Source organism: Pan paniscus, chromosome 23 (assembly GCF_029289425.2).
Source record: "Pan paniscus chromosome 23, NHGRI_mPanPan1-v2.0_pri, whole genome shotgun sequence".
Taxonomy (NCBI): Eukaryota; Metazoa; Chordata; class Mammalia; order Primates; family Hominidae; genus Pan; species Pan paniscus.
The window spans coordinates 30,901,376-30,910,669 of NC_085927.1; the positions used below are offsets into that span (position 1 = coordinate 30,901,376).

A 9,294-nucleotide genomic window follows, 5' to 3' on the forward strand; every position below is an offset into this window, starting at 1 on the left:
CTCCATGTGAAATAATGAAATAATGCACAGAGTGACCTTAGCCTAATGTGGCCTGGGGGGGGTGGGTGCGTGACCCGGCGCGGTCCCCCACTGTAAGAGGGGCATTTCCTGCCCTAATCCCACTGAGGCCTCAGTGTGCCTGTCTGTTCCGTGGGGGCCCTCTGAGCGACCCTCTCCTACCTCAGCAGAACCCGGGCCTCTCCAGGTTCCTCTCAGAGGGAGAAGGGCCCCCACCCTCATCCTATACATTGTGTCTGAATCCCCTGGTCAGATGAAAGGAGAACATCTAGCAGTCAGAAATTCCACCATTAGGCCAAGATTACATTATTTTATTTTAAAACTAAGCTGGGTGGCCAACCCAGGGACACCGTGCTCTGCTAAATGATGACTCCAGCTACATTTCCCGAGGCCAAGAGATGAGAAGCTGCTGGCTCCAGGCTCCGCTGCATGCTGCCCTGGCTGAGCGGGTGCTGGGCACCGCGGAGGGCTGCCTGGTGCTCTGAAGCCATGCCCCAGTGCCTCCCTGGGAGTTCTGCTGTGGAGTCTGTGTGGAGGGTGACTCTGGAGAGATGTTTGTGTCCCAGTGGCTGCCTGTGGTCTGGCTAAGTAAAGGGGTGAGTATTCTTGGTGTCACTGTCCAAAGCAAAGTTGTGTCCACGGGACACAGACTAGGTGAGGCTCTGTGTCCAGGTGATGCTGTCCAGTGAGAGGGGGTTGCAGTCAGAGTGAGGCTGACCGGAGGCCGCTGTCCAGTTGGTGCCGTGTGGAATGTGATTACATACTGGTTGACACCGTCCTGAGGGCCATCACCAGCTGCGTGTCTCAGCCGCCCTGTGTCCCTGGGTTCTGTGCCCTTGTGTGTGGTTTGACACTATTCCAGTGCGTGGAGACCCTGCCTCGTCACTGAGACCTTGAAAGAAAAAGAACGTGCAGTCACCCCAAGGAAGAGGAGTCTCGGCTGTTCCCCTGGAGGCTGACCCAGCCCTGGCCCAAAGGCTGACCCAGACCCAAGGCCCAAAGGCCCAGCTCCAAGGTCCAAAGGGGCTCCACCCTGTTCTCTAGCCGGACTCACTCTCTGGCAAGGACCCCGGCTGCCATCCGCACTCCCCAGACGCACGTGGCCCACCCTCCGCCCGTCCCGCGCCCACCCCCTCCCTCCAGTACCGGAGCCCTAACTGGCGGCACCCGGGCACCCTTCTGACTCAGAGCCACGCTCCACGAGGGGGACCGATCTGCTCACTTGCCCCGTCCTGGGGGTACCAGAGTAGCCAGCGCGACGCCTTCCTCACCTCGCCTAGGCTGCCCTTGTGCGGCCGCCCTCAGTCCCCGCCACCTTGCGGGGCCCCAGGCGGCACTGGCATCTTCTTGTGGTTCTTCCTGGCCGGGGCTCGGTGCGCTCCGCATTCTGCTGGGCCGTCCGGGGCGTCGTCTGCGGGCCTGGAGGCGGCGACCAGGGCGCTCACGGTGCCGAGCGTCCGCAGCAGGGTCGGGCCGCGGGGCGCGGCGCGCGGCGCGGGGGACGGCGCGGGGCTCGCGGCGGGCAGGCGGGGACGGCGGCGGCGGCGGCAGCAGCGCGCGCAGAGCGTCCAGCTCCGCTCGAAGCTCCGCGCGCAGCGCCTCAATCTCCGCGCCCAGCTCCTCGCGCACTGCCGCGAGGCCCTCCTGCAGCCGCCGCTCGCTCACCTCCAGGACCCCCGCCGGGTAGGTGGCCCTGCCTCGGGGCTCCCCGCATACTGAGCACACGGAGCCGCGGCTGTGCGCGCCGGTCCTCTCGCCCGCGCCCGCCGCCCCGGCCCCCGCACGCTCCACCAGCTTCAGCAGCCGCGGCACCTCGGACCGCGAAGCCGCTTCGGCCCGGAGCTGGCGGAGCAGGCGAGCCAGCCGGCCCGGGGCTCGGGAGTCTTCCTGGCCCGGCCCGGCCCATTGGATTGCGGCCCCGGGTCCCGCCGGCGGCCCGTGACGTGCCGCAGCCCCTCGCTGGCTCTGTACGCACTACGCGCCTGGGCCCACGGGCGGCCGGGCTTCGCCATCCGCCCTGCTGCCTCCACCGCCGCCAGCGCCCGGGATGGCCGGGAGCCCCAGGCTGCAGCCTAGCCATCGCTGGGGCCCAGGCGACGCACCGTGGAGGGGGCCCGCGGGACGGCTGTGGGAACGACCAAAGCCCTGGGGGTTCCGGCCTGGGGCTCAGGGAACCCTGGCAGGGCCGGGTCCCGGGCAGCCCGGTTCCCCGGGGACCCTGCGGGAACAACGACGTTGTGGGCAGGTCCTCACAAAGGGCATGGCCCAGTTTCTGGGCATAGGTGACATGGAGCATCGCCAGCCAAAGACCAGGCACCACCCGCTAGACACGAGTCAGGAACTGAGCTCACATTTTACACTAGAAGCTACTGTCTCCATCATAGTCAAGGGAAGGCCAGGAGTGGTCATGGACCCCACAGCCCTTTTCAATGGCTCAGGGCGACGTCCTTCCATGTAGTCCAGGCCATTATCTCCTCACCCTGTCCCCTAGTCCACACGGCTGGAGGAATCCATCCAGGTGGCATCTCCAGCCCCAAGCTGCTGGTCCTTCCATGCGAGCTCTTCAGGGTCTCCCTTACTCTCCAAGGTGGCCCGCCTAGGGCCTCTGGAAATCCCTGGCCATCTCAAGCTGGGTTTTTTGTTTTGTTTTGTTTTTACAAACAGGATCTTGCTGTGTTGCCCAGGCTGGAGTGCAGTGGTGCAATCATAGCTCACTGCAGCCTCCACCTCCTGGGCTCAAGCGATCCTCCCACCTCAGTCTCCTGAGTAGATGGGACTGCAAGCGTGCACCACCATGCCCGGCTTTTTTTATTTTTATTTTTATTTATTTTATTTATTTATTTTTTTTGTAGTGATAGGGTCTCACTGTGTTTCCCAGGTTGGTCTTGAACTCCTGGCCTCAAGTGATCCTCCTGTCTTGGCCTCCCAAAGTGCTGGGATTACAGGCATGAGCCACCATGTCCAAGCCTGTCTGTGTCTTTAACCTCCTCTAATCCAACAGTCTTCTTCATCCTTCTGGGTCTTTGCACAGTTCCTCTCCCCCCAACCCCTGCCATTTTCCTGGTGGCTTTCACTTTTCCCACTTAGATAGGGAAATGTTCCATGACCACCCCATCCCACACTGGGGACCTCGAGCCCCTCCTCCACAGCACCCTTCACAGTTGTATTTAAACGACTCTGTTTTCCATCTACCTACTGTGGGGTCTCTGAGCCCAGGGCTGGGTCATTTCTCCTGGGCCAAGTGTGGCACTAAGCATGCTGAGTGCTAGCCTGCACAGAGGCCAGGCCCGGGTGGGCCCCAGGACACAGCTGTCAGTGGCTGTCTTGCCATGGAGTGAGTGGATGAATCAGCAGGGCTGGGATCCTCTCCCATTTTACAGTAGGAGGCTGGGGAGAGGAGCTGGCCAGCCCGTCCACCTCTGCAGCCTGGCATCTGAGGCCCTCATGGCATCCCTGCTGGTCTGCCTTCCCCTGCAGCCCTTCCACCCTCTGTGGAGCCCTCACTACTGCACCCTACTCCTTCTCACCCCAGTGCCTCTGCATAAGCAGTGCTGCCTGTGGCCACCACAGGGCCCTAGGTATGGGCAGAGTAGTATCCCCCACACAGCATGCTGTTCTCCCTGTACCTCCAGGGGCTAGTTAGCACTCTGGGTGCCCTGGACCCTGGGGCCTCCCTCAGCAAATTGTGGAGGGTGGCCTGGCAAGAATCCAGGCAGGTCTGGGAAGGGACATGGCAAGACAGCCCCTGGAAGCTGTGTCCCCGGGCCCACTGGGGTCTGGCCCCTGCAGATCAGCGCATGTGTGCATGTGTTGGGGGGGAGGATTGAGGGGACCGCTAATACTGTCCTCAAGCAGCTGCTGAGGAGAAGACTGGGTCCCTCTAGTCATGTTCATCCACTCAATCACTCCCTGCAGCTCGTCTCTCTGGAAGGTGCAGGAGGAGGTGAGAATTGGGCACTCTGTCAACCCCTCAGACTCCCCCATTCCTGCTGAGTCGCCCGTCCTCTGGGACCTCCAGCAGCTGGCTCTGCTGATCCCTAGAGCCTCATTAGCCATTCTCTCCCTCCCCCCAGTCATTAAAACACTGCCAACAAGAGCGCCCTGGGTTCTTTTCCCCAGCCCTACTGGAGACGGGCTGTGTGACCCAGGGGCTGTGCCTTCTCTGAGCCCAGTCTTCACCTGTGAAATGAAGAGATCTCTGAGGTCCCCAGGAGGAGTGACAGGGAGGCCTGGATGGTGGAGAAGGTGCAGGAGAGAGTCCAGATTTGCAGAAAGAGCTGTTAGTTTTGTGATCTCTGCCTGGAGGTTTATGGACAGGCTGGAAGAGAACCTGAGCCATTGCAATGAGTCCAGATTAGGGCTTGTTCCTGCAGAGGCTACAGATGTGGGGGCTGGTACTTATGGCAGAGGGTCCCAAAGTCATGGGCATAGAGAAGACAGGTTGGCAGGAGCAAGGGCAGAATGGGAGCGGGGTCCTGGGGACCCTGTTGGGCCCTGAGGAGGACTGCAGAGGTGTTGGTGAGGGGTGGACAGGCAGGCGTGTCAGCACAACCCTGAGCCCCTGAGCTCAAGTGCAGGGATGGCTGTGAAGCAGGTGATGGGGACCCTGACTTGAGCTTCATCGGTAGCGGGGCTGGGGTGGACACCGGGCACTGGCGGAGAGGAGATGGGGTGGGGGCCGGCCAAAGCAGTGTGTCCCTCAGGGAGCGTGGCAGAGCGGGGTGCGCACACAGGTCTGCTCTCCAGTTCCTCCGGGAAGTTCCTCAAATTCAGCCAGCCCCAGCTGCCCCTGGCACAGAGGAGCTGACTGAGGCTCCAGTGCAGGGCCTGCTCCTTCCCCTCCTGTTCCCCTCAGTGTGCCCTGGGCCGGGGGCCAGGCATGGTGGGGGTGGGGAGGCTGGCTGTGCCTGTGGGAAGCCACCGGCTCCCGGGGCTGTCCCTGGGCCCAGGCTGTAGCTCTGTGCATGCAGACGTGCAGGCTGGGTGGGCAACTGGCCACCTTGCCCGTCAGTAATGCATTCACAGTGGGGGGTCAGAGGAAACCCCAGGGCTCCTCTGCTTAGCTTGGCCAGGGGTCCCGATGGGGCAGTCTCTCCGTGTGACTTAATTGTCATCCCTTTTGTGCTCTATGGCTATTAAATAAAACTTGGCAGCCACCTTGGCTGGAGGTTTTATGTCCCAGAGCCCAAGGGCGGTTGGGAGCCAGGGGAGCGCTCAGACGGCAGGGCCAGGCGAGCTCTGTGTGTGGGAGGGGGCTATGGGGGCCTCTGAGAGCTGCTGCAGGGACCCGGCAGGGTGGGGGTGGAGGCAGAGAGTGTGACTGTAGCTTCACGGTCATCAGAGTGGACGTAGAGATGCAGGCAGAGTCCTTGAAGCTGGCTCAGGGGTCTGTGTGGGGAGGGGGCACACCCAGCAGGGGCCTGAGGGTAAGCAAGGGAGGCAGCAGGGTCTTGGAGCTGCCTCCCAAAGGTTGTGGGGAGCCCCAGGAAGAGCAAGGAACAGGAGCAGCCGGCAGGTGCAGCTGATCCACCCTGAGGTCCCGGACACACTGGTGGGGACAGGAAGGCTCATCTTGGAGCTGCTCCTGGAGGGGCCATGTGGGTCATGGCCCCTGGCCCTCTGCTCAGACCACAGAGCACAGGACACTTGTCCAGCCTTTGCTGCGACTGTGCTGCTTGCTCTGGGAGCAGCTGCTGCTGGGCCTTTGGAGGAGGAGGAAGGGTGGCCTGGCTGGGACCCAGCCCCTGTGCCCAGCCTCTTAGAAGGGGAGGTGATGGTCCTTTTAGGCCCCAGGAGTGCAGGCTGCATAGTGGGGCCTCTGTACACATAAGCTGGCAGGTCTGGCTTGGGCTTTGCTCAGGACACTGGGTACTGGGTTCTGGGTTCAGAGGCCTCATGAAAACACCTAGCCTCAGTTTCCTCATCTGTCAGGACCAGCGGCTGGCTGGGAGGGTGTGTGTTACCATGGCAGCGGCCAGCTTAGTCTACTCTAGGAGACCTTGCCTCCCAGACCCCTGAGCTGACCTCTTCTTTGAGAGCTTAGAGAGGAGAATGACTTGTTCCAGGTCTTACTGCAGGGTCTGGGGCTTCCTGTGGGGACTCAGGTACACCTTGTCCCTGAATACCCCTGCCTTGCCCACTAGGCCCTGGAACTGTGCCCCGGCCTCCTGTGGCACTGGCTAGCCAGATCTCTGGGAACCGTCCCAGGGCAGGTGGCTCTGCAGGAGGCCAAATGATTACCCAGCAATGGCCTTGCCTGATGTGGGTAATGAGCTCATTACCTGGTGATGACCTTGTTTGTCTGTTCCTGGCATCAACAGCCTCAGCTCTCCCTGCAAGGAATGTCTAGCCTGGGGTGGGTCTGACCAGTCTGTGCCACGTGCACCAGCATCCCAGTCTGCACTGCATGGGGTGTTGAGCCTGCCAGCATCTACCTATATGTGCCCTGAGGGCCCAGACTCAGCCCCCAGTGGGAAGACTCCAGGCTCCTGACAGACCCCTCCCAGTTGCACAACCTAAGCAGGTAAGCCCTGACCCACTCTGGGCCTTACTCTCACCAAGCTGGTGACAAAGATTCTCTGCTTGGTCAAGCTTTATTTAGGCTCCTGAGCCTTCTCCTAGGCACATCTGAGCACTTCCTTATAAACTCTAGTTTTAGCAAGAATTCTGCAAAGTCAGTTTAGCAAGAAGCCCCCCGTCCTTGACATCTGATCGGGTTCCCCCTCTGTCCTCCAGGTGCGGTCTGGCCATCCTGGCCGGCCTTCAGCAAGAATTCTGTTAGGGGAGTTACGCCAGAATCCCTGGCTGCTGATGCTTCCTCTTAGTCACTTTCCATGCGCTGCCCCCCACCCTGCTCCTTGACTGTCCGATCCCACTTGCCCATGCTGTCTTCGAGGCTGAGCCCAGTCTCTTACCCACTGCAGAATCTCATCGCCATGGTCCCTTATACCTAGTGACACGGTCCTGGATAGTCTTCCCTACAGAGCTTTAGCAAGTGTCATTTTTCTTTCTTTTCTTTTCTTTTTTTTTTTTTTTTTTTTTGAGACGGAGTCTCACTCTGTCACCCAGGCTGGAGTGCAGTGGCGCCATCTCGACTCACTGCAACCTCCGACTCCCTGGTTCAAGCGATTCTCCCGTCTCAGCCTCCCGAGTAGCTGAGATTATAGGCACCTACCACCATGCCCAGCTAGTGTCACTTTTCACTGAGTTATTTTTTTAACAGTGGGGACTAAAGAGGGTCCGCAAGCAGGGCTGCTGCTGGGCACCATGGAGGGCCGCCTGGCGGGACACGCCCCAACATACAGGGGTCCTTGGGGGCTCCCCTTCCCCTGCCAGCTGGGCTGAGGTCTCTGTGTCAGGAGTGTCCTCACCACCACCTGGGGATGGACCTCCACTGTCATCCTAGGGAAGGGGCCAGGAAGGGGAGTCTACATGCTGAGCGGGCCTGCCCGAGGCCTCTGCTATCCCAATGCAGCCCCCAGTATTTAGACCCGCCCCCAGTGACCTGCTCACTCTTGCCCATCATTCCAGGAACTTCCTGCTCCACGCCTGCGCACATCCTGTCCCGAGGCCAGCTCCCCCTGCTCAGCCTCAGGACACAGCCACCCACCCTCCCAGGAGCGCCTTCCCTGCCCCTGTGACTTCCTGCTGGCACTCTCTGCACTGGGTTCTTCCTCCTGGTGTGTGGGGCCCTGGTCTCTGTCTCCTGTCGGGTTTGACTTCTACCAGAGCAGGGACCTCCCTGAGTCCTCATGGCCCAGAAAAGTGCCCAGCATGCAGTAGGCGCATCATAAATACCTGTCTACTATCATGTGGTGAACTGAGTGAAGACATCTCATTAAAGATGACATTAAAAAATAGGGCATAGGGCTTGGCATTCAGTAGGCACACAGTACATGACGGCTTTGTTATTTCCAGTCTGGGGTTGTGTTCATGCCTCAGTTTCCCACCTGGCCTGATAGGAGGGGCTTAGCTGCTGGGCTGGCTGTGTCTCTGTGCCCCTTGCCTGGAAATGCCTGACGAGGGGCAGGTTCCTCATCCCAGCCACATCCCAGGGGTTCCCAGCCCTCTGACCTTGAGGAGCTGTGGGAGGCGAAGGCTGCAGCCACCCTGTAGCACTGCGAACACAGGCTGGGGCGGGAAGGGGGTACAGAGGGTGTGCACAAGGGGCAGGGGGCAGGGAGAGGGTGTGCACAAGGGGCAGGGGGCAGGGGGCAGGTAGAGGGTGTGCACAAGGGGCAGGGGGCAGGGAGAGGGTGTGCACAAGGGGCAGGGGGAGGGAGAGGGTGTGCACATGGGACCGGGGGAGGGAGAGGGTGTGCACAAGGGGCAGGGGGCAGGGAGAGGGTGTGCACAAGGGGCAGGGGGCAGGGAGAGGGTGTGCACAAGGGGCAGGGGGAGGGAGAGGGTGTGCACAAGGGGCAGGGGGCAGGGAGACGGTGTGGACGAGGGACCAGAGGAGGGAGAGGGTGTGCACAAGGGGCGGGGGGGCAGGGAGAGGGTGTGCACATGGGACCAGGGGAGGGAAAGGGTGTGCACATGGGACCGGGGGAGGGAGAGGGTGTGCACAAGGGGCAGGGGCAGGGAGAGGGTGTGCACAAGGGGCAGGGGGCAGGGACATGTCCCCATGCCCAGCTAATTTTTGTATTTTTAGTAGAGACGGAGTTTCACCATGTTAGCCAGGCTGGTCTCGAACTCCTGACCTCAAGTGATCCGCCCACCTAGGCCTCCCGAAGTGCTGGGATTACAGGCCTGAGCCACCGTGCCTGACCAAAAATGATTAAGTATTTTAAGGCAGCCACCACAGAGCATTAAACAAGCCCCTAGAGCTGGCCCCGCCCCCGAAGGCTCCAGGCCCATCTGTCTTGGGGATGCACAGGTTCCAGGGACCCAAACCCACCCTTCACAACTTTCTTCCCCTCCCAGCACCACAGGGGCCCTCCTGGCCCCTGGGACCTCCCATGGAGCAGGCTCTCTGTCCAGGATGGAGATGGGGACCCTCCTCACTGCCCTGTGCCCCTCATGGGCTGGACACACCCACCACCCAAGAAGAAAGGCCTAAAGGGCTGGGCACTGCCCTTTTGGAACCAGAGGCTTGGCGGCCCCATATGGGTCTGGCTGAACCCACCTTCGGGGGGCTGAGATGAACCAGCCGCAGTTACTCAGCTGACGGCAGGGCCTGTGGTATGGAGCTTCCCAGACTGCACACCTAGCCCCTACAGGACTTCCATCGTCTCTAGACATGCGCAGCAAGGGTTCCCAGGCCAGAAACAGGAA

General features: G+C 61.0%; 1 protein-coding gene across 1 annotated transcript; it reads right to left on the reverse strand.

The window, feature by feature from the left end:
- Positions 1–303: 303 nt before the first annotated feature.
- On the reverse strand, positions 304–8,360 carry FAM246A (family with sequence similarity 246 member A). Its single transcript, XM_055105834.2, is given in 4 exon segments — positions 304–910; positions 1,290–1,511; positions 1,513–1,905; positions 1,908–8,360. Coding segments are annotated over 3 exon segments (708 nt in total). The 5' UTR covers positions 2,031–8,360; the 3' UTR covers positions 304–910; positions 1,290–1,319.
- Positions 8,361–9,294: the final 934 nt, after the last annotated feature.